This window comes from Silene latifolia, chromosome 4, assembly GCF_048544455.1.
Source record: "Silene latifolia isolate original U9 population chromosome 4, ASM4854445v1, whole genome shotgun sequence".
Lineage (NCBI taxonomy): Eukaryota > Viridiplantae > Streptophyta > Magnoliopsida > Caryophyllales > Caryophyllaceae > Silene > Silene latifolia.
Genome location: NC_133529.1, coordinates 13,697,884 through 13,723,406, shown reverse-complemented (window position 1 = coordinate 13,723,406; position 25,523 = coordinate 13,697,884). Strand labels below are relative to the sequence as shown.

Genomic DNA, 25,523 nt, shown 5'->3' with positions numbered 1-25,523 from the left:
GTAAACAATTTTCGCGGGGTTTGCAGCATACCCCATTGTTAGACGATTGTTTTAGTACAGATTTGTAAATATTCCCTACATGTTAGTTAGTCTAGAATTTTTGCCTTGTTTGGTGCGTAGTACACATTAGAGAATCATCTTGTGGTTTGGCGTGCATGATGCGCATTGTTGGGCGTTATGCTAAGTAATTGGAAGTTCGTAAAAAAAAAAAATGGTACCAGGAGTGGTGTAAAATGAGAACGAGGAAGTAATATGTTACCGTATATGAATCAGTACATGGGTGTTAGTGAAGTTGTAATGTATGGTTGATGTTGTCACAAATGTATGTATTGACAATAAAGTTTGGAATTAAGAATACGGGACTTGAGACTATGGATTAGGATTAGCATAAGATGATTAAACTTATGCAGTGCTTCAATTTAGCCAGTTTTGGGAATTTTAAGCTCGTAACATTATAAGACTCAGACTCAGCTCGTGAAAAAGTTTGACTTGATAAAAGATGGAATTACGCTTCAAATTTTGATCGGGGCTAGAGTAATTGTGTTTTTGTTACCAAGTCATAAAATGAAAACACTATGGTAGAAAGCATGTTAAACATTGGAATATGAGGTTGTCATTTGAAAATATGTGTGAATATGAAAGCCTAAGTTGGATATAGAAAAAAAAATTGTGATAAATGGTTTGGCTATTACTAACATTAATGGAATTTGGTATATTGTTGTGTAGTAATGTGCATTTTGATAAGATGGACTCGTGTATGTATACAGGTCAAAGTGCGTAGGTGAAATCAACTTTGCTACTAGAAATTTATAGAAAGGAAGGCTGGTTATATAATTTGAAGGTGTGAGTATTTTATGGTTATTTGAGATCAATTAGTCTCCCTTGTGACGGCACCTATCCGTCACAAGGGAGAGACGGGTATATTTGATACCATATTGTTGTAAATGGAGCAGCTTGACCCGTGACACATAAAAAAAGAAAGAAATTTGAGTGGGACATGGATTTGACATTTTGGAATAAAAAAATAATTGTTTCTTCTTTCCCTTCCCAATGCACACGGTTAACCACAATTACTTTCTTCTCTCATCAACAGTTTTCAAATCCCTGCCCTCTCTCATCTTCATCTCTCATCAGAAACTCCTCATATTCATCTTCATCTCCGCAACTTTTCTCCCTTTAATCCTCTGTTTAAGCAATAAAAAATCACAACAACTTGTTTTCTTCATCTTGATCGACTATTACAGTGGTAACATTTGACAAGGAGGATGGGGAAAAAGCAAATGGCGAGGAGGACAACACCGAAGAAACAAATGGAAGGTATTTCTTCAACTTGAATCGCCATTTTTTGGTAACTGTTTTGTTCAGTAATCACATTTGGTTTTAGGGTTTTTTTGGTAACATTTTGGTAACAAAGTAATGATGACATTGGCATAAAAATCTTCAAATGAGGGCGTAAATATGAGACAATAATCAGATTAGGTTTTATGTTTTTTACAAGAGAAATATGCATTTTATTTGAAGTCAGATTACGTTTTGAGGGTTTTTTCCAGAAAAAAATGCTTATTTGTCGGGTTTTTTCCAGAAAAATTGTTTTGCATGTTGACTAAAATGGCTTCGCATGTTGATCAGTTTATGTTTTAAGGTTTTTAGGCTTTAGGTTTTTAGGCTTTAGGGTAGTTTATGATAATGTTTTGGTATTCAAAATGTCACCAGGTGAGAAGAAAGGAAAAGGAAAGGTTGGCATGCAGAAGGGTAAAGAGAAGGTCCGATCTGGGGTTTCCTTCAGAGAACCGGTGGAGACGGATAAAAGGGAAGACAGTGATGCGTCAGAAGAGATTTCTGAGGAGACAGAAGCAAGTAGTCAGGGGGACGGAGAAGGCAGTGGTGATGAGGAAGGCAGTGTTGAGGAGGGTGGCAGTGCTGAGAGCGAGGAGCAGGGGTCGGAATCAGACGATGGTCGTTTGGCAGAGGTGCTTAATCAAGTGGTGAAAATGGCGGTGCTCTTGGGGGCAAGAAGAAGAGGAAGGAAGATAAGACGCTGAAGACGGTAAGCCTAACATCTTACCATTTTATTTTAGAAATGTTATTCTGATTGTGAAGTATGTTTGTGGCATGAATTTGTGTTGATATGTCACCACATTATGTAGACCAAAAATTATCAAGAAAATGAACTTTTCTCTGTTATTTATAGGTTTGAGCACCATATGACAGGGTAACAGATATGCTAAACACATGGTCACATAATTCTGATCATTAAAATGTGACCATATGTGGTGAAATATGACCACTTTACAAATACCAAAATACTTAATGTGGTATCAGATTTAGTAATCACATGGTCACATATTTCTGATCATTAAAATGTGACCGTATGTGGTGAAATGTAACCACCTTACTGGAGAGCAATTATCAAAATATGGTAACAGATTGACAATGAAATGGTGACATATATCTATTCTTTAAAGTGTGACCATATGTGCTGAAATATGTGCTGAAATTTCACCACCTTACCGGATACCACCAAACTTAATATGGTATCAGATTTACTAATCACATAGTGACATATTGTTGATGATTAAAATGTGACTATATGTGATGAAATGTGACCACATTACTGTAGACCTAAAAACTTAAAATGGTAACATAAAAGACAAAAGATGGGGAAACATGAATTAACATGGTGACATATTTAGATATTTGTAGTATGTGACCATTTTTGTTAAACAATGAACTTTCGACATATAGTTCCATATATGTTAACATAGTGACATATATATGATTAAACAGTGACCAATGTGTGGTTGTTTTAGTTGTGACCACAATAGTTTAGAAATGTACATATATTTGATTCATATGTGAGGGCATCTAATAAATGTAAAAATGGTGACATGTACTTTAGTGTTCAAATGTCACCATATTTCAGTAATTTAGCTAATCTAAAATGGTTACATTGTTTTCTTAAGATGGTCACATAGTATTATGTTGACAGGTAAGACAGTATTTTAAAATGGTATCATAAAAGACAAAAGATGGAGACACATGAATTAAGATGGTGACATATTTTGATATTTGTCATATGTTACCACTTTTGTTAAAAAATTAACTTTCGACATATAGTTCCATATTTGTTAACATAGTGACATATATATGATAAAACAGTGACCAATGTGTGGTTGTCTTAGTAGTGACGACAATAGTTTAGAAATGTACTTAAGTGTTCAAATGTGACCATATGTGAGGGCATCTAATAAATCAACAAAATGGTGACATGTACTTTAGTGTTCAAATGTGACCATATTTCAGAAATTTAGCTAATCTAAAATGATTACATTGTTAACCAAAGATGGTCACATATTAATTATGTTGACATGAATGACAGTATTTTAAGATGGTCACAATAATGACAATATTATGTAATGTGACCATTTTGTGTGTTACATGTAGAGCCATCTGTGAAACCTGTGCAAGAAGAGCAATCTGTGAAAGCTGCGAATGTTGTGGAAAGGTCGAAGGAGCTTGAGGTTGGGCAAGGGTCGAAGAGAAAGTTACCTGAAGGGGCAGTGGTCCCAAAAAAGAAATGAATGAGAAAGGAAGGAACGTATGTTTACCATTTTATTGTATCTGATGAATTGTTCGACATCATGTTATCATGTTAAGCTTTTTTTTTTTAAATATTAATACATTGTCTCCGAATATAGGAAGATGAAGGAGGTCGAGGGACATGGATCACCAGCTTCCCTACACTACGTCATAGAGCATTTATCGTCAGCTCAGAGGAAGGATGTTGAGGATATAGGGTTTGGAGGTCTTCTCGAGCTGAAGGCATCTAAGTTTATTCATACCATGGTTGATTGGTCATTGAACGATATGATACGCACACTAGGCTGCTTTTGTTTAATAGGTTTGTTCATTTCTCAATCAGTAAGCATGATGTTTACGATGTCTTCATGTTACCGTGTGAAGGGGAGGATGTGCCAACTGTCACAGATGATAAAGACCTAGTACAGTGTTGGAGAAAGAGATTTGGTGCTTTACCAAATAAGGATATAAAGCTGGACCAAGTTGTTAGAGTTGAGATGCTGAAATTGGTGGACGGTGGACCAGATTTTAAGAGGCTGTTTGTGTTATTTGCAATGGGATCGTTTTTGGCCCCGACCGTGCACAATCGAATTGACACTAGGTTGATTGGGGCAGTGGAGGATGTTGATGCCATACCAAAGATGGATTGGTGTTCATACATTATGGATCGTTTTGACAATTCCGTTGACTCATGGAAAGAAAACGAGGGCAAAAGCATGGGGGGGTGCCTAATGTTGTTCCAGATAGTGTACTTTCACCGCCTGATTTGGAGGGGTTTGCCTGAGAAGAGGACACTACCCCTGATACGTCATTGGACCTATGACGCAATGAAGAAGCGAGTTAAGGAGGAGTGCAAAGCTTACACCGTGCATAGGGGCTTTGGTATAGGGGTGTGGGATCTGACCACGTATCCGATATCACTTTTTCTGGAAAAGACATTCTACAAGGTTGCGGTTGACAGGGTTGAAGCTGAAGTGACCGCTATCCGGCAGGAGGCAGCTCGACAGGCCGAGAAGGACGATGCTGGGGTGGAGGCTATCAGGAAGGAGGCGGGTCGTGCAGCCGAGAAGGATACAATTGCACAGGATACTGGAAGTAGGACTGTGACTTTCACACTTCCAGACGACCTCCCTTCTGATGAGGATCTTCGCTTTCTGTACAACGACGTAAGTACTAGCACTTTAATAAATTCAAAAACGATTTCTACTGAATGATATGTACAAACAAAACTTACACTGCTGCTGTCTGAATTGTGACAGAATGTAATGTATTGAAATGTTTAAAATGGTCACATTTTAGGACTAAGGTGGCTACATTCTGATTCAGTCCTGAAATGTGACCGTTATAGTCGAAATATGCTGCTTTGTAGTAGAGATAAAATCTTGACATTCTGATTATATATGGTAACATTATCCTTTAGTGTGAAATGTTGGTATTGTATGGCCAAATGTTACCATGGTAGTTGTACATTTTTTAATCTAAAATGGTGACATTCTTGCTTAAGATGATAACATTCCGAATAATAAACTAAAAATATGACTGATAGTTCTGATATCTTCTTTTTTATTAATAGAGTAAAGGGTGACATTTTGATAAAGAATGGTTACATTCATATGGAATGTGAACTTGGGACCACTATATATTAGATATGTAAGGTGTTTTATTATGAAATAGGACAGAATGTTGTCTGTGTGTAATATTTAAAATGGTGCCACTGTATCTGATAATGGTTACATTTTTTCAACCATTTCTTACATTCATATAGAGTATTGACATGTGACCATCATAGCTGTTATATGTTGGTGTTTGTAGCAAATTTTAAATGATGACATTCTGACTGCAGGTGGTTACATTATGATTCATTGTTAAAATGTGAGTCATCTAAGTGTGATTTTTTGCTGTGCAGCCACGTGTACTTAAATGGTACCAGACAAAGAGGAATCAGAAGTTGATTTCACGCTTACATCGTGACATGGCAGCAGAAATGATGTCGGATCCTCCCCTATCTCAGCAGGTGCAGCAACAGCATGAAGGAATTGGTGATGCGGCGGGTGAAGCGGAGCAGACCTTCTCGCAGAGATTGGATAGCGACCCTGCATTCTATGATGAGTTCATAGCAATGCTTGATCAGGTGGACGCAGCTATGGAGAACGTGGTCCTCCCGCCATCCTTTGATCTGGGGTTAGATGACATTGGAGAAAAAACACCCGCCAGGTCGTACGCGCTAAGGTACACTCGTGCTCGAGACCGCGCACCAGGAGGACCCGTTAACAATGCCGCTCCGGAAGTAAGCCGTGCACCAACCGTCCGATCCCAAAGCTGCCGGAAAGAAGAAGCGCGTTCTGCCGTATCTCGTTAGTTTAATTGTTGGTTTTTATAATGAAGACTTTGTAGTTGTTGGTCGTTTTGGTAATGTAGTGTTTTGGGACAAAACTTTGTGTCCTTCGGGCTGTGAACGGACTGACAAATAGCCCTTGTTTTGTAAACATTTGAACTACCCATGCTATGACATGGGTGCACTAATGTGGTCACATTATTAGCAGTAATGTAGTTACAATTTCAGCATGTCTTTAAATTGTGCAAATTTTATTACGCAATTAAACAACAACATGCGTTTTGCTTAAAAGGGCAACACTGAACCTTAAAATGGTGACAGTTTGGTAAATTCATATTGTGTTTAAAAATGTTAACGCGTTGTGTATAATGTCACCATTTTATAGAGTTTACGTAATGTAAACAAATGCCATAGAGAATCATTGTCTTTCATATATATTGTCAATGTGTCGTGTATAAGGTGACCATATTACAATTAAAATTGTGCAAATTTTATTAAGCAATTTGACAGCAACATGCGTTTTGCTTAAATGGGCAACACCTAACCTTAAAATGGTTACAATTTACAATTTTGTAAATTTATATTGTTAACAAATGGTAACACATGGCATTGTGATTGTTGACATTGTCTATAATGTCACCATTTTATAGAGTTTCTGTCGTGTAAACAAATACAATAGATAATCATTGTCTTTCATATATATTGTCAATGTGTAGGCTATAAGGTGACCATATTAGAGTTAATTGTTACCTTTATGAGCAGAAATTAATGACTAGTCATAGGATGAGTTATTTCAAATATATTTAGTTAAAAGGGTAACATATGGATCAAACAATGATACATTTGTGAGCAACAATGGTGACATATGGGGCAAAATAAGCAAACGTTGGTATATATCAGAATGTTTGCACAAAAACCGTGTCAGGATAAGTTTCCAAGTTGACCCAAAATAAAGGCATTTAGATAGCAAAACCCATACAACCAAACATGGGCACATAAGTCCACTTGTTTGGGGACATTAGTGATATTTGGTCCACAGTAGTACAAAACACCTAAGGATTGCAATGTACATGGTATGTCATATAAGACGCGGCACAGCGACATACATAGTACTATCCCCTGTCCCAACTTCAGACCCTTTCTTAGCCTTTTTCCTCGTGCCCATGTTCCTTTTTTTTCGTTGACTACGACCCTTAGTAGTACAACGTACAGGGTCAAGAATAGGAGGCTCAGACCCATCAACAGTTGGTTCCTCTTCCTCCATATTAAGCTTAGAAAGTAACAATTCGACCTCCTCATTCGCTTTAATAAAGAGCTTATCCACGACAGCTCTTGCATCAGAGACACTCTGACATTTGCTGATGAGATAGTTCATAGCCGTCAACATTGATCGACGCCAATTGATGGCGTCATGAGCGGCATTTCTGCGTATGTCGCTTGGCAGGAACCTCTCCCACACTATAGTCTTTGAAAATTTGGTCCATCTACGGAGTATGTACCTTTCCGGTATCTCGATAACAGAATGCATGTGGAGGATACGGATGATGTGACTGCAAAGCATACCCTTAACCTGGAAGTTTCGGCACGTACATTCTGTTAGCTGGTTCTTACAATCGTACGTCACATGATGGTTGTCCTCCTCTTGGGCAGCAGGGTAGACACGATACAACAACACCTGAGGGTCATCAATCGGAAGGATGACAAAGACAGTACCCATGGCAAGCGCGAATTCTTTCTCAAACACTCGAAACAGCTCCAATGTGTAAACCTGAGATGCATGTAGTAACAAATCCACTAGAGGGTACACAGAAGATGGAGTGGATTTTATACCGTTGAATTCTTTACGCTCTTCCTCACCCCGCCATCTTTTGACCGTGTTTTCAAATATCCCAAAGAATTCAGTAACGGATGTAGTCTTAGAAGCTTGAAAACCCATTGCATGGTTTGTGCTCTCACTCCTTTGGGACGATAAAATCCCGGCTGAAAAGAATTGATTGTTGAAAGCAGTGCTCCATTTGGCTCTATGTTTGTACAATCTCTTAAACCAATTATGGTTGACTAACCCATATTCTGACAACATTTTTTGCCAAGTCTGCTCAAATTCAGCCTCATTGTAGCAACCATGAAGGCATTTGTTGAATAGATTCTGGAACGGACGATCACCCTTTAGTTTACCGAAGTGAGATATGGCGTTTTGTTGAATGTGCCACTGACATAGACGATGTCTGGTTTGTGGATAAACCTGTCACCATTGTAACGTTATCAATACTGAAGTGGTCTATAGAAAATATGAGAAAATGTAACCATATTAGCATATGTTTCTACAAACAAAGATGGTCACATATATGGCATATTCTGATGACATGACAAAATAGGACAAAATGTTACTATCTTAAGTAATGTTATTGTTCAGAAAGATGGTAACATTTGTGGTCTATAGACAATATGGAAAAATGTAACCATATTAGCATATGTTTCTACATACAAAGATGGTCACATATATGGCATATTCTGCTGACATGAGAAAATAGGACATAATGTTACTATCTTAAGTAATGTTATTGTTAAGAAAGATGGTAACATTTGTGGTCTATAGATTTACTTGAAAAATGTAACCATATTAGCATATGTTTCTACAACAAAGATGGTCACATATATGGCATATTCTGCTGACATGAGAAATAGGACATAATGTTACTATCTTAAGTAATGTTAGTGTTAAGAAAGATGGTAACATTTGTGGCGAAACATGGCGACACAATACAATATGACCCAGTGTAACCATATTAGTAAAACATAAACGTCATACCGTTTCAATTGCATTTGCTATTGCTTGGTCTTGGTCAGTGAAGATAGAGACAGGACGAACATCCTCACCCATGGATTCGTTGAAAACCTTGAACAACCACTCAAATGATTCTTCCTTTTCGTTCGACAGAAAAGCACAACCAAACATGACATTGGACCAATGGTTGTTAATACCAACAAAGGCTCCACAAATGAGATTGTACCTATTGGTTCGATAATTTGTATCAAAGATTTTAACATCTCCGTACAACAAATAGTCATCTCTCATCATCGCATCCCGCCAAAACAGGTTACTTAATCTGCCTTTTTCAAAACTCGAACGCGGAAAAAGAAACCCGGCTCCTCCGCTTGCCTACTAGTCATGAGGTTGATCAAAGTGGCTGCATCGCCACCTTCAATTGATTTCATCTTCAATCAGTTAACGTAATTAATATGGTCTCGCTTTGTGTGACCGACAAACGAATCACCACCAGCCCGGCCGCAAAGAACCCTAAATTGGACCGAAGGAGGAACATGCGCTTGGTCATTGCCTTTATTAACTCACCCTCTCCGCTTCGAAATTTTGCGCTCCGACCTATGATGATGCTTTGCCCTTTGGACGGGTGTGAAAGGATGATTATGCTCAAGCACGTCTTTTACCTCCCATAATCCATCACCATTTACTTTTGTCCTAACACAGTGCACATTTACAATGAGAAATTGCTGCGTTCCTACCACGACTTCATTCCCGTTCCCATGTACACCTTCACAAGAGCATCTAAAGTATCTCTCAATTAGCGGCTGTCTTTCACGTCACCCTACGAGATGTTGATTTCTTGATACTAAAGCCCTTGAGTTGCGAATGTTTCTTATACAAGCTGAAGATGTGCTCCCATTTCCTAGCTTTTATTCCAAGTAAACAACCTGATAAATCCGTACCTATGACAACATATATTAAGCATTGGTTAACATGGGAACACTGAATGATAATCAACTTTACTAAGAATGTCACCGTTTAAACATTGTTAACACACAACATGCAGTCACATTTCAGACAAAAATAACGACATATCACACATATAATGGTCACATTTTCGTCGTACATAATAAGGTTATCATATTATGTCAGAATGTAACTATTTTAAGTTGTAAACAAACAAAACATCTTGTCACCTTTCTTACTAAAACGTCTACATATCATAGCTATCCTGGTCACATTGTAACATTTAATGAAAATGTAACCAACTTTAGTCATAATGTCACCATTATATCCTTTTTAATACAAACATCAGTACGTAACCATTTTCAGTGAGAATGTCACCATTCTAAGTTGTAAATACACGCTTCATGTTGTCCGGTTGTTACTAAAACGTCTACATATTATAACTATCATGGTCACATTTTACAAGTAAATGAGAATGTATGCAGCGTTAGTCAAAGGTCACCATTTTAAGTTACAAATTTCTCTCAAATTTTATACTAAAACAACTACAAATCCAAAGTATAATGGTCACATTTAATAATACATCAGAAGGAAACAATATTCAATGTAATGTAACCATTATAAGTTGTTAACACATACAACTTGCTGACACGTTTCTTACTAAAACGTCTACATATCATGACTATCATGGTCACATTATAACAGAATATCAGAATGTAAACAACTTTAGTAATACTGTCACCATTTCAAGTTTCAAAATTTCTACCTAAAACGTCTACATATCATGAGTATCGTGGTCACATTATAACAGTATATAAAATGTAAACAACTTCAGTCATACTACCACCATTTCAAGTTTAATTATTTTTAGCAAAAACGTCTACATATCACGACCATCATGGTGACATTATAACAGAACAACAGAATGTAACCAAATTTAGTAACAGTGTCGCCATTTTAAGTTTAAATATGTTCCAACATTTCATACTAATGCAACTACAAATTAGAACTACAATGGTCACATTTTAATAGTAAATCAGAAGGGAACCATATTCAGTCAGAATGTCACCATTATTAGTTATAAACACAAACTACTTGCTGTCAGGTTTCTTACTAAAACGTCTACATATCATGAGTATCATGGTCACATTATAACAGTACATAAAATGTAAACAACTTTAGTCATACTGTCATCATTTCAAGTTTAAATATTTTTAGCTAAAACGCGTACATATGATAACTATCATGGTCACATTATCACAGAATATCAGAATGTAACCAAATTGTGTTATAGTGTCACCATTTTAAGTTTAAATATGTTCTAATATTTCATACTAATGCAACTACAAATCGGAACTACAATGGTCACATTGTAATAGTAGATCAGAAAGGAACCATATTCAATCAGAATGTCACCATTATTAGTTATAAACACACACTACTTGCTGTCAGGTTTCTTACTAAAACATCTACATTTCATCACTATCAGGGTGACATTTTATCACTACAGTGGTCACATTTTAATAGTTAATCAGAAAGGAACCATATTCAGCCAGAATGTCACCATTATTAGTTATAAACACACACTACTTGCTGTCAGATTTCTTACTAAAACATCTACATTTCATTACTATCAGGGTCACAGTTTAATTTAAAGGGTAATAGCTAAAACAAATTAATGGGTTTTGACAAAATAATTCGTTTTGCTTAAGAGGGCAACACTGAACCCTAAAATGGTGACACTATATCGTTAAATGATAGTCTGTTGAAAACGAAATTTGTGCGTCTGTCAGGTTAGCAGCTGTAAGCTTATGCACGCTTAATCTTCATCTTCAACTCCAACAACATCAAAAGCTTGTCATTCACATAAAAAAAAAACTCATTCTGTATCTAATGAACAAATACTTGATAAATTGAACGATCAAATCAGCGAAATGTAGATGTTTACCTAACACTCATAAACACACAGATCTAAATCGTAAAACATGTCTTTAAAAGAAAACATGGTAAAAAATATACCTAAAATCTCATGAACACAAGATGAACAACAAACTTCATGAATACAATCCTTTATGCAAGTAAATATGAAAAATAAACCTAAAATCGTCCAACAAAATCATGAAGAACACAATGTTTGCAAATTTAAGCGAGTAAGTTAAAAAAAATAATGGTGACAATTTTATGATTATAGCAAATCGTCCAGTCAAAACATCACCATAATCAAAACAAAATAAAAAACAAACCTTTGCTCATCAACATCGTCACAAAATCATCGTCTTTACCATCAAATAATTCAAACTCAGGAGTCTCAACATTACCAGAATCTGCTACAGGTTGTGCGGTCTCAGAATCAACAATTTGTTGATTATTATCATCGTCGTCTTTACCATCAAGTAATTCAAAAACGGCGGTCTCAACATTACTAGAATCAGCTGCGGGCTGAACGGTCTCAAAATCAACAATTTGTTGATTATTGTCATCCTCCATTGCCGAGTTCTCATCCATAACAATGGTGTTGTGAGAAAATATTTAAGCGATGAACATGATTGTGATAATTTGCATGAATATTTGATGATAATTATGAATGCTTCTTTAGAAATCCATGATTAAACAATGGAAATTTGACTGAAAGTTTAGGAGGTTAGGGTTGAGGAAAGTGAAAGTTTAGGAGTTTAGGCGGTAGGTAATCCATCATACAAATTTTGGGACGTAAAGTGTGATTTGGTGTAGGAATTCATGCAAGATGGCATTTAATGCCTTGTACCTCTTGTTCCCCACTCACTAATTTTATATATTATTTGTTGGCCCACCCATATGCACTACCCGCCCCATATAGACCAATGTGGTATCGATTTGCCCCGTCTCTTGTTTGTGACGGATAGCGTCCGTCACAAACAAGAATTTGTGATTTGAGATTTCATAGGTGATTGCCTTGAATAGTTAAGAGTAAATCATGAAAACAAAAATGTACTATCAAGATGGTGATCCAATGTTAAAGTAAACTGGTTCTCATGAAATGAAAGGATGAGCGCTTGGAAGTTATTCAAAATCATAATTAGGTGATTATTAAGGAGATGCTTCAGTAATCGTAATGACGTATAGTTTTGTCATTAAAAGGCGAGCATGCAAAAGAGTGAGGTTTTAGTAAAAGCTAATTGTGTTGAAGTTCAGCTATACGGTAGTAGGGTATATGTACCTATTCAAAAAGAGGTCAAAGGATAACTAATGATTGAGGCGCAAGTAGCGATTCTACATTTCATTCAGTCGGGAGGTGTAAGATATGGACTGATGAAGTAAATTGTAGACTTTTGGTGGTTCGCAGTTTGTTATATCTGAGGATCAAGTGTTTATGTAGGAGACTTTATAGAAGAAGATACATCTTCTACATGTTTATGAGTAGAAGTTAATTCAAAAAAAAAATTCTTGAACCCTACCAAGGTCTTATAAAGGATAATAAATTGATGTGAGTTGTTAATCAAACAAATTAAAAGTGCGTACGCAGAGACATGTGCTTTTCAGTTTGAAGGAGTCTAGGACAACAAGTCAGATTTCGTAGAATCTTGTATGAAATAATCGCTAAGCTACAAGTCAGAGGACATCATTTGAGGCATTGTGCACAGATAGCTGTAAGAGTTCGATCTGTTGAAACAATATTAACTAGTTTGTAAATTTCGGGGCCAGAGATGATAATTGAAATGGTTATATATGTTCAGATGACCTAAGACACGAGGGAAGGCTCAAAGGTCTTACACCAATGATCGCTAAAAGAGCTAACCAGATCGTAGATATATAGAATTCCATGTTGGCAATAAGGTCTTTTTGGTTGTGTCTCGCCTACTAAAGGTAATGGGATTATAAAAAAAAAGGGACAAATTGAGCCCAAAATTCGTTGGACCATACGAGATTTTGGAAATTTTGGAGCGTATCGATGTGATAGTTTACCGACTTGACTTACCAGCTAATTTAGAGAGAGTTCATAATGTGGTTCACGTTTCTCAACTCAGATAATATATTATATTACTGACCTATCTCACGTCATGGATCCGGAGATTTTTGAGCTTGATGAGCTCATAGACTTCGATACAAGTTTTGGACACTAAAGTGCATAAAACTCGTAGAGGCTGAAATTCACATGGTCAAAGTTTTATGGAACAACAACAATGTAGAGGAAGGAAGTAGGATCTGCTATGAGAGACAAGTATCCTACTCTTTTGGCTAATGTAATTCTGCGCTTCGTGGACGAAGCTTTATTTTAAGGGAGATAGAGAAACTCCTTGCTTACTTTTCTATATGGTATGCTTTGTGTCATTTGTGGTGTTTTTATGTCATATATTAATAATGTCAATTGAATATGTATTGTTGTTACATGTAGTCTGGGCTAATCTTGATCTTGCTTTTACGGTTGGCAAGCAAGAATGGCTATTAATTAACGCTTAAAAGTGGATATGTTTAAACGTGATGGGGCATATTCCGCACCCGCTGACCAGTCAACATATTGAGCAAGGTCAAAGATATCCACAGCAAGTCAACGGCTTAGACAAACTTAACTAGACAAGCCTGACACGGCTGTCTCTTGGGTCCCCGGGGGCAACTAGCCAACCGAGGCACACATCCGCGAACTCATATCCAAGACCCCTCGGCGGTGAGTCAACAGGGCCCGCCGGCCTGCCATAGGTCCATCGGCCGAGGGTAGATCGATCTTTCCACCTGCTAGCCACTTGGCCACTTGGCCACTACGTGACAAAAGGTGAAAGTCTATAAATACTCCTCAACTCTCATTGAGGAGGAGATCCACAATTTAACCTAAGAATCACTATTCATCTGGTAATATCTTCCTTATCTCTCTACAATATATACTTCACCAAGTAACAACAACTTATCTCTCTAAGTTTACTGACTTGGGCGTCGGAGTGAGTTCGCTCGGTCCAAAGCCGAGCCCTCAGTTTGTTCATTGTTTTAGGAGACCGCAAGGAGGATTCAACTAAAGACGTCATTCTACAAGCACGGGTGGTAACAAATAGCTGCTCTGGAATTACACCCGGAACAATTGGCGCCGTCTGTGGGGAAAAGATACTAGAAGCTAGTCACATTCATTCCCAAACCAAAACAAAAACCCACCCAAAAAGCTAAGAAGATGTCAAAACAACAAGAGGTATTCGTAACTGACGAAACCGAGTTCTGCCAAGATAATACCGTCCACAGTTCTGGAGTTGCGCAGCCCTCCACCGACCGGGTAATTCAACCGGAGTACGGATGCCAATAATACCGATACGCCGCCGCGCCGAACCAGGTCACCATCATGGGACATGTGGTTGATGCAGCAAAACTGAAGCTACTCCTGGACCTCATTGGTAGTACGTCGGCTCACACTAACACACCGACAAGAGCGGCGGAACCCGTCCAGGAGACCAGGGCCCAGAATGTGACTCCAAGAGACTTGAATGGAGCACTGGAAGAAGCTGGCCCCGTCAAGACGCCGGAGGAGCCCAAAGTGCTAGTGGTAGACCTAAGTCCTTCCCGGACCCGCGGGAGGACGGCGTCGCCGCAGCACCGACGAGGCCTGCCTCAGAGGAGTGAGAGAAGTCCGACTCGCCAGAGTCGGAGAAGGAGTCCGACTCACCAGAGTCGGAGAAGAAGCCCGACTCACCAGAGTCGGAGAAGAAGCCCTTCCCGCCACGGGGAGAGGAGCCGGACTAGGAATGCGAGGAGCCGATCACCGCGTGTCGTACGACACGTGGTCGACAGCCCCCTCAATGCCTACGTCCTTGAAACCGCCGTGCCAACCAAGCTAAAGTTGCCGGCGTTCACATACAAAGGGGATAGCGACCCCACCGACCATGCCGAGGCCTTTGAGTCGTACATGTCGGTGTGGGAGCAACCCGACGAAGTCTGGTGCCGAGTCTTCCCAACAACCTTGCATGGGATGGCTCGAGTTGGTACAAGGGGGTCGCCCGACGGCTCGGTATCTTTATTCGCCGACCTAAGGGACGCCTTCTTAGCCCAATACTCTTGCAATAAAAGGAGGGCCGTGGAGACATCGGACCTCCCGACTATCAAGCGAGGAGGGAGGCGAGTCTCTCCGAAGCTATGTAAAGAGGTTCGACGCCAAGGTTCAGCAGATTCGTGAGTCGAACAATGAGTGGCGACCTTGCGCGATGAAAGGCCTCCCAAGGGGAGACATAAAAAACGAGCTCATCAAATGCGGCGGCTTGGGCTTAGACGCCGCTAGGAACATGGCCGACCAGGCCATCAAGGTGGAAGACTATCACAAGACCTGGGTAGGCCACAGCGAGGCTGGGCACTCAGAAAAGAAGAGCCACCGGGAGGACAACCCGGATGAAAGACGCCGTGACAATAATAGGTCACGGTCTGATAGATCTGCCAGGAAGCAGAACTCGGCGGGCGCCGGGGGGAGTTCAGGATCGTACTACCAGAAACGGTTCAATGGCCACACCCCCCTGGTCGTATCTGCCGCCGAGGTCTTCGCCCTGAGCAAGAACGAGGGCCAGAAGTGGGAAAGGCCCCCCAAGCCGAAGGGAGACGGTGACACGAGCCAAGATCTTTGTGAATATCACGGCCACACCGGTCACCTTATCGACAACTCTGGCATCTCGAAGAATGCCATTGAAGAGCTAATCCGGAAGGGGAGCCTCGGCAAGTATGTTGCCAAAGGCCAAAAGACAGAGGCCGGCGGTTCAAATAAGAAATCCGTCTTTGAACGGATAGGAGTGATCCATGTTGTCATCGGGGGCAACGAGAACGGTGGGTCCGCTCATGGGCACAAACGGCACTGAACGAGCCGCATATCGGGCCATCAACTTTGTGCCCAAAACAGCGGTCCCCGCTTCCAACATCCCCGACATGACTATTGGGAAGAAGGACTACGAGGGAGTCATCGCCCCTCACAGCGACCCACTTGTAGTCCACTTGGATATATCCAACCACCTGGTCAAGAGGTGCCTGATTGACACAGGCGCCTACACGAACGTCATGTTCAGGGAGTGCTTTCTCAACCTCGGTCTGAAGGTTGAAGACTTGAGCCCCTGCACCAATCCGTTGTACAGTTTTTCCGGGGCCGGCCTGGTACCCCTGGGGTTGATCAGACTGCCGGTGATGTTCGGCGAAGGGAATGCGGCGAAAAATGTCCTATCTGAGTTCGTAGTCATTGACGGCTCGTCCGCCTACAACGTCCTCATAGGCCGCGTCACCCTGAGCGAGGCTGATGCAGTAATGTCAATCAGGGCCCTGACACTGATGTATGTCTCGGACCGGGGGGAAGCGCATAAACTCGTCTCCAAGGACGAGAAGGACGAGGTGGTCAACACCCAGATATCCGCCAGAGGGTGCAACATGCAATCCCTCAAAGTGGCAAAGAAGTCAGGGAAGGGGAAGAGCCCATCCTTGCAGCAGGAGGGCGACCCGATGAATACCGACGTCGGCATGATTGAAGGAACCCCGACCGACCAAGAAGAGCCGCATCCCGGCGTATGGGAAATAACTACTGACGGGTCCCCTACGGCGAACAGCTCAGGAGCTGCCATTCTTATCACCAGCCCAAACGGGGACGTGCTTGAGCACGCCTTAAAATTTACCTTCTCAACCTCAAACAACGAATCCGAATACGAGGCGGTGATAAATGGAGTCGAATTAGCTAGGGCTGCCGGGGCGGAGCACGTCGTGGTTCAAACATGCTCACTATTGGTGGCCAACCAAATCAGGGGAGAGTATGAGGCTCGAGATGACGGGATGGTAAGATACCTGGAAAGGGTGAGAACCGACACCGCCAAATTGAAGTCCTTCCAGATACAGTACATTCCCAGGTCCGACGCTCCCTCAAGACACACCGGCTGACAAACATGGAGGGTGCACCTTTGATGAGCCATTAGGACACTGACAATCTCGGGAAAATTTTGTATAAGCGGCGGAGTTGCCCAAGACAACTGTGGGCACCCCGACGCATGTTTATATCTAATGAAGAATCGTCCAAGTTTTCCATCAAAGTATTCATTTCCCCCCATAGTCACTATCAAGAAATAAGCGCCGTCGCAGTCACCCCAAGAAGTAGACGCTACGGCAGTCACCCCAAGAGGTAGACGCCGCAGCAGTCACTCCAAGAGGTAGACGCCACGGCAGTCACCATCAAGAAATAGGCGCCGTCGCAGTCACCCCAAGAGGTAGACGCCACGGCAGTCACCATCAAGAAATAGGCGCCGTCGCAGTCACCCCAAGAAGTAGACGCTACGGCAGTCACCCCAAGAGGTAGACGCCGCGAGCGATCCTCCAAGAGGTAGACGCCACGGCGATCACCATCAAGAAATAGGCGTCGTTGCAGTCACCCCAAGAAGTAGACGCTACGGCAGTCACCCCAAGAGGTAGACGCCGCAGCAGTCACTCCAAGAGGTAGACGCCACGGCAATCACTATAAGGAAACAGACGTCATGGCAGTCACTACCAGCGCGGTTGATACTCGCGAAAGCGATCAGCACGCCCTAGGAACGTTAAACACAGTTGAGATACGCATTCTAACTGCCTCGGTCAGGCCGAGGTAGAAACAAAAGAAGCGCTCAATTAATAACGTAAGAAGACAACTCAGACGAAGACAAGAAAAGACCTCGGCCAAGCCAGAGGCAAAATAAGCAAACTCTTATTAAAAATTATAACAGGTTACAAGGAGAATACAGACGACGGCCGTCCCCATAAGGATAAAGCCAAAACACAACCTACCAAAGTTGTACAAAATACAAGGGAAAGAAAGGCAAAAGGTTACAGACATATCATTTAAGCGCCAAAAGATGGCAGGGAGGAAAGGCTTAATAATTGGCCCCCGAACAGCTAAAGCTATCCGAGACGCCGGGTGAGCCTGGTGACGACCGCCCGTCTCCCTATGCCTGTTGCTGCTTGCCATCAGCAGCGTTAGCAGCATCGTCCTTAATGGGCGACCCAGAAGCTGTCTCAGCCGTCTCAGCTTTCTCAGCAGCCTCAGCCTCAGCCTTCTTGGCAGCCTCAGCCTCAGCGGCCTCAGCTGCCTTCATCCTCTCGGCTTCCTCTTTGGCCGCCTTAGCCTCCTCAGCAAGGGCTGCCTTCTCCGCGGCCGCCTCTTCCTCCTTCTTCACCCTTACCTCCTCCTTGGCCTTCTCCTTCGCGGCTTCCTCCTTAGCTTCGAGCTTGTCATCAAACAGCTCGTCAAATTTGTCCCACGGAAAGGAGCCATCAAGAGGGAAGAGCTCCCCAATCACTTCCCTGGCAGCTTCTTCGGCCAGGTCCCGGTATTGGGCGCACATGTTAGGGAGGAGAACGGTTTGGAGTGTCTCAATGTCCTCCTCCCTTTGGGCGATGATAGCATCCTTGTTCCGAACCACCTTCCCCTGGACCTGGAACAAGCCCCTAAACTCGTCCCTCTGCGTCACGTAAAGGTCGGCGTGCTTCGAACAAGGTCACGCATCTCCGAAATTTAGCGGCTTCGGCCGCGCAGCCTCGGCCTTGGCTCTCTCGCGAAGGACTTCCTTTTCAGCGTCCTCCCCCGAGTTTTCTCTCGACGGACGCCTCTTCAGACCTCGGCCTTGGCCCTCTTAGCCTCCTTGTTCGCCGCGTCGAGTTCCGGCCTTAGCCGCTCGAGGCGTGGGCGCCTTTCCATGGTCTTCTCTTGCTCCATAATGTGGGAGCCGGCTAGTCGAGTCCATTTCGACCTCTTGCATATTCTCATCCCCTCCGCCACAAGCTCGGTGGGGAAACCTTCCAGGAGTAGGGAATCGACGGTGACATTTCTATCACCCGCCTTCTCATTTGCTTCTCTAATTGCCGCACGGAGAAACGGCGTGCACGGTTGATCTACAAAAAATCAATTAAAACATCCGTGTCAGTATACAGGGACATATCGGAGAGCCTGTCATCAGGAACGCCTAATGAACCGGCTAGGTCTGAGCCACAGGATATATCTGTACCATGCTTGGCCTTCTTGCTCGGAGGACGCATCTCCTCGCCGGCAGCGCGATTGCGGCGATGCAGCAAGCATCAGCAGCAGGGGTGAGCTCTTTCCTTTTACGGACAAGGGGAGATCCCTCCGCATCGGAGTCCCCCCCATCGGTAATGTCAACGATCACCACCGTCTCCTTCTGGACTGAGGGGATGGAAGGTGGAACGGATGTCGACGCCGTCGCCGCCGAAGACTTTGTTTTCCGCGTTCGGCGCGGCATGTTACTAGCAACCCTCGCCGGGCGCCTCCACATTCGGGCCTTTCACCGATCCATCGAGATCATTCGGCGACGTCCCTGCGATCACGGGCCAGAGCCTTAGGGTGCAAATCAGTAACGGTCTTATCCTTGTGCAGCCCCATTCTCCGGAGGATATCCTCAGACAGGTCCGGTCCAAAGTGGTCTGCAAAAGAAACAAAGCAGGAGTTAGATAGAAGCAAATCGAAATTCAAGAAACAGAAACATGGAGAGCCAAGATGGGCCTCACACCGACCCCACTCACCCTGTGCTAGGGCCGGTATGAGGCCGGCGTGGCAAAGCTGCTCATCTTGAAGAATAATCTGAGTCGGGGGCACCCATCCCTTCTCAGCATCAAACAGCTGCATCGCCCGCTCCTCGTCCGCACCAAGAGGAACCCTACTGGCATCCATCTTGAGCTTACTCTGGGAGACCCATTTTTCACGCTCCCTCTTACTCTCGCACCGTAAGTTGACTTGGTGCTGGAAGGACCGGGGCAGCGGATAGTCATCCGGCACTTCGACATACACCCACCGCCCCTTCCAGTCCTTGCAGGAAGAAAGCTTATCAACAGAGAGGACGCCCAGCTCCATCTGCACGCTGTACCACCCCACCTTACCGGGGGTCGATGCCCGAAGATGATGAAGCCGGCGGAATAAGTTAACTGTAGGTACCTCCCCCTTAAAAAGACAGAGCCACACGAAGCCAACTATCGTCCTAATGGCCAACGGATGCAGTTGAGCCACGGCGACGTTCATAGCTTTGATGATGGCCGTGACGTATTTATTCAAAGGAAACCGGAGCCCATACTCCGGTGCACGATATATCGCCGATATGACCGGAGGGCAATGCAACAGACCGCCCGACCCTCCCGGGGATAACAATTTTGTACCCCTCACCGAAGTAGAAATGACCCTCGAAAAGAGTTCCACCGAACAATCGGCGAATTTATTGGTCCAGGCACGTCGGGACCGATCATGCGAGCCTCGCCGTGATCCAGGATGTGCGACCTCTCTTCACCAGAAGGAATCCTTTCCTCACAGTCATCATCAACATCATTATCCTCCCAACCCTCCAAAGCTTTTCGATCGACTTCGGGAGACGGAGACCTAGGGCCCCCAAACCTTATCGGGATGGCGTTTAGTATCTCCTCCTCATCAAGACGCGACGGGGAACCCCCCCGCGCAGGCTTACTAGGTCCGGCACCAGCAGAAGACATGTTTGCAACAAAACTTACAAGTTAAAAAGAGAAAATTTGTTTGTTTACCTTGAAGAAAAATGCTACGCCGGAGTAATGATTCTGAAAGCTAGAGAGAAGTTTCGTCAAAGAGGGCTAGAAAGAAGAAAATTTTCGAGAAAATGAAATTGGTGCCCAATTTCAGGAATTAACTGCCCTATTTATATGGGAAAGCCCATGAAGAAGGACCAATCAGGGCACAGCCCATGAAACGCCAGCCAATCAGCAAACAGACACGTGTCAGACATGCAACCACGGAATGTCAATCGTTGCAACAGTTGAACGTCAATCAATGCAACAGTGACCAAGCGTCTTCAACACGCCCCTTCAAATCTCTCTACCCATTCATCATCCTCAACAAACTCCTAAGTATCTGTTCTCCGCCGGCTACCCGATCAACCAAGTCTGTCAGCACCGGCTGGGGGCAATCAAAAGCACACGGCGCTCACAACCTCGGTCCCGGCCAGCACCACTTTCTTTTCCACATCTGATGTCCATTACACATCCATGTGGAGGGGGGATATGGTACGGCCTAAGCAGAGCCATGCCGGGGAAGAAGAAGCCGGGGCAGAAAATTTTACTTGCGCAGAATATACGCTCAACATACATCGGAGCCCATACCACGGCATAGACTACGCTGGGGGCAAATTGATGGGGCATATTCCGCACCCGCTGACCAGTCAACATATTGAGCAAGGTCAAAGATATCCACAGCAAGTCAACGGCTTAGACAGCCTAACCGACGCAGCCTGTCGGCCTATCTCTTGGGTCCCGGCTGGGGCAACTAGCCAGCCGAGGCACACATCCGCGAACTCATATCCAAGACCCCTCGGCGGTGAGTCAACAGGGCCCGCCGGCCTGCCATGGGTCCCTCGGCCGAGGGGTAGATCAGTCTTTCCACCTGCTAGCCACTTGGCCACTACGTGACAAAAGGTGAAAGTCTATAAATACTCCTCAACTCTCATTGAGGAGGAGATCCACAATTTAACCTAAGAATCACTATTCATCTGGTAATATCTTCCTTATCTCTCTACAATATATACTTCACCAAGTAACAACAACTTATCTCTCTAAGTTTACTGACTTGGGCGTCGGAGTGAGTTCGCTCGGCCCAAAGCCGAGCCCTCAGTTTGTTCATTGTTTCAGGAGACCGCAAGGAGGATTCAACTAAAGACGTCATTCTACAAGCACGGGTGGTAACAAATAGCTGCTCTGGAATTACACCCGGAACAAAACGAATTGATGGTATATATGTACTTAACACACATATTGGTGGTTTGTTGTTGCTTAATGCACGTACTCAGAAAATATATTTTGAAGTTGTGAAATTTTGATGTATATCTTATCCGTGATATATCTTGTAAAAAAAAAATTGTTTTGTTTTATCCGACATGCTCTTATCTTTATTAGTGGGGCTTTTACCTAAGATGAAATGATGAGTTAGTTGTATGGCATTATGTTTGTTTGGTACGGAGTTGGACTTTAGGGTACAGGAAGATCGAGGAAATGTTAGAAAACTTGTAATGATCATGTTTGACAGTAGTTTGTGGAATGAGTCTACAACTCGATTAAATTTTGGGACTATCAAGTAAGTAGGCTACGAAGTGTAAGTGGGGAAGTTCAAGTTTTAAGAGAGATTTGAGCTTCGGGGACGAAGCTTTATTTTAAGGAGGGAAGTCTGTAACACCCCATTATTTTCCGAGTTATTTATAAAGTATCACTTTTCATACCTTCCTCATTTTTGGACTCGGAGTCGGACATCTTAACATAAGAGAGATTTACGGTTATTATTATTATTTGAATTGGAAAACAAAAATATTTCGGGATTTTATTAAAATGAATCAGTTTAAATTATTTGGAAAGTAAGATATTTATAAAAAAAAAAAAAAACATAAAAAGGTTTTATACCAAAACCTCTTTACACGTTTCCATACCTCCTTATACCACAACTTTTCTTATTCTGACATCCTTTTAAACATAAGCACTAAACCCTATTTTCTACCCATCTTTTCCGTTCTCTCTTTCTCTTTTATGGTGTCGTTCGCCAGCAAGTTTCGGAGTTTCGACAACTACTTTTGATCATCTTTCTTTCCCCTCTTTCGTGATACATGAATTGTAAGTTTTCTCCAAATTTCGCTTTGTTTACAAGTTAAATCCTTTTTATTATAATTTACAAATCTGAGGTGATATTGTGAGTAATAAAGTTGATTAATTATGAGAAGTGCTTGAAGTTTTATGGCTATTTGTATTGGTATATGTCCATATTGATAGGTATTGTATCTCTGTTGTGGGTATATGTTTAAACTGCTATTACAATGATCAATTATTAATTGGTTCACGCACACTACCCTCCCTCGTGTAGTGTCGTCTTATAGGGAGATTGATTGTGGTGAGGTTGTCAATTTGGAAAATTAGAAGTTAAGCATGAAGTTTTGGCCCCTTTACAGGCATGAATAAGAGCAAGGACTTGAAGGTTGACTTTTGGTTGTTGGTTACACAGATTGTTAATTGGAATGGACTAGAATAATGATATACTGACCTCACTATGCTACGACTTTAGATTTTGAATCAACAATACTGACTTATTGGGAGTTCGGGTGTGGCTTCGTCTAATTTAGTTGCCTGAGTTCATGGACTTGGATAATGAGAGGTAGTGTATTTGTGTGTTGAGTATTTCTGTAAGAGGCCATTTAAATTATGAGCACCTGATGAGATGGGGATAGCGAGCTTACTTACTCTGCGACTATATAGTAAGTTTGGTTTATTTTCATAGTGAATGGAGTAGTAATCGGATGAATTTTATACTTGTAGTTTGTGGTGTCGAAGTAAAGGAATAGTTGGATTAAACTAGCTTGGATTGATCGTCTCGAGAGGTAAGGACTTTTACCCTTTTTAAAATTAAGAGCATGTTCGGTTTAACATTTAAAGAGTTTTTATATACTTTTGGCAACGATGAATTTATATTAGCTTTTCTGAATTTTTAAACATTGTTCTATGTGACCATGGGTCACCAGGTTGAATTTATTTGGCGCAAGCCGTCTTGGTGATTATGTAGCGACTGGGGAGTTCTGTTGGTCTAGCAGGTTTTAAGGTGCGTCTGAGACGTCCCTGGGATTACGTCCCGAAAACTGAACTCTTGGCCCGAGTTCCATTTGGGTGGGGTTTGACCGGCCCCCACTCGCTAGGGGGTTAGACTTTCTCATTTGGCAGCCTCATCCTACTGACTGCCCAAATGTGAGAGATGCGCATTCTTATAAGTCTGACCAAGCACAGGTGATACCTCTAGACCGTGTCAAGGGTAGGACCTTGGCACACAGGTGGTGAAAGTTATGGACTTTTAACGATTTAATAATTGGTATTGGATTTACAATAATGTTGGTTTTGGAATATAATTCTTTCTAATTGTTTTTGGAGCTTGTAAAGTTTATAATATTGTTCTATTGTGAATTTATCATTTCTTCTTATTTTCTCAAAACTCAGCTTTTGCTGACGTCCTTATGTTTTGGGTTGTTCCCCCACTGGAACCTGTACCTATTTATGTTTTGGGTACAGTTGATAGGTACAATTGAGATGCTGCATGGGTGCATACTGGATCCGGGGATTAGTACGAGCGTGGAAGGATTTGAATAAAGACTCCGTTTTAATCTATTTATAATTTTATAATATTGTTGGATTTGAATTTTATTTATTGTTTTAGATTTTGTAAGACTTAAGTCTTCCGCTGCAACGTTTTGATTATTTGATAAAGTTTTGAGATATGTATTTTGTTTTTAAAGATTGACTCTGTATTTACCTTGCACTTGGCATTTTAAGCTAAGTGTGGAGTGACAGCCGTGAATTTTCCATCTCTAATTTATCGTTTTGGTCGGTAGAATTTGGGGCTGTTACATTTTCGCTCTTAAGATTTGGAGGCACTACTTTTATAGAGCAACTTTCAAGGTGTTTTCTGATCATAAGAGCCTAAAATATATCTACACTCAGAAGGAGCTTAACATGCTACAGAGACGGTGGATGGAGCTGATCGGAGATTATGATATGGAGATCATCTATCACGAGGGTAAGGCTAATGTTGTTGCAGATGCTTTGAGTAGGAAGAGCGTTCATTCGCTATGTACGGCCATGTCCTTGCTGAAGCTAAGAGATGAGATGTCTAATATGGGAATCTTTATGTTAAGGAAGGGAGATGCCATTAGGGATTTGATAATCGAACCAGAGTTATATGAGAATATCAAGAGTAAACAGGAGTTCGAACCTAAGATTCAAGAGTGGAAGTCAAGAGTAGAGAGTGGGACAGTTTCCAGGTTTTCTATCCATACAGATGGGAGTGTCCGTTTTGATGGGAGATGGTGCGTTCCTGAGGATGCGGAGTTGAGGAGGGTGATCTTGACGGAGGCTCATTGCACTCCTTATTCAGTTCACCCGGGTGGCGACAAG

At 42.2% G+C, this 25,523-nt stretch overlaps 2 protein-coding genes and 2 long non-coding RNA genes across 4 annotated transcripts in view; 3 read left to right on the top strand and 1 right to left on the bottom strand.

The window, feature by feature from the left end:
• LOC141653033 (uncharacterized) overlaps positions 1 to 25,523 on the top strand; it is a 63,042-nt gene that overhangs the window by 23,495 nt on the left and 14,024 nt on the right. The window lies entirely within an intron of this gene.
• LOC141653861 (uncharacterized) lies at positions 1,704 to 5,938 on the top strand. Its single transcript, XM_074461730.1, has 5 exons — positions 1,704 to 1,956; positions 3,445 to 3,544; positions 3,699 to 3,854; positions 3,902 to 4,745; positions 5,486 to 5,938. Exons 1-5 carry the CDS (start codon positions 1,704 to 1,706, stop codon positions 5,936 to 5,938), a joined length of 1,806 nt encoding a protein of 601 aa, XP_074317831.1.
• Positions 6,993 to 9,012, bottom strand: LOC141653860 (protein FAR1-RELATED SEQUENCE 5-like). The gene is made up of 2 exons (XM_074461729.1): positions 8,724 to 9,012; positions 6,993 to 8,156 (listed from the first exon to the last, which is right to left on the bottom strand). The coding sequence occupies exons 1-2, from the start codon at positions 8,991 to 8,993 to the stop codon at positions 6,993 to 6,995; spliced, it is 1,434 nt and encodes a 477-aa protein (XP_074317830.1). The 5' UTR covers positions 8,994 to 9,012.
• Positions 23,040 to 24,932, top strand: LOC141652095 (uncharacterized). Its single transcript, XR_012546967.1, has 3 exons — positions 23,040 to 23,204; positions 23,901 to 23,962; positions 24,642 to 24,932. It is a non-coding gene; the product is annotated as an uncharacterized LOC141652095 (long non-coding RNA).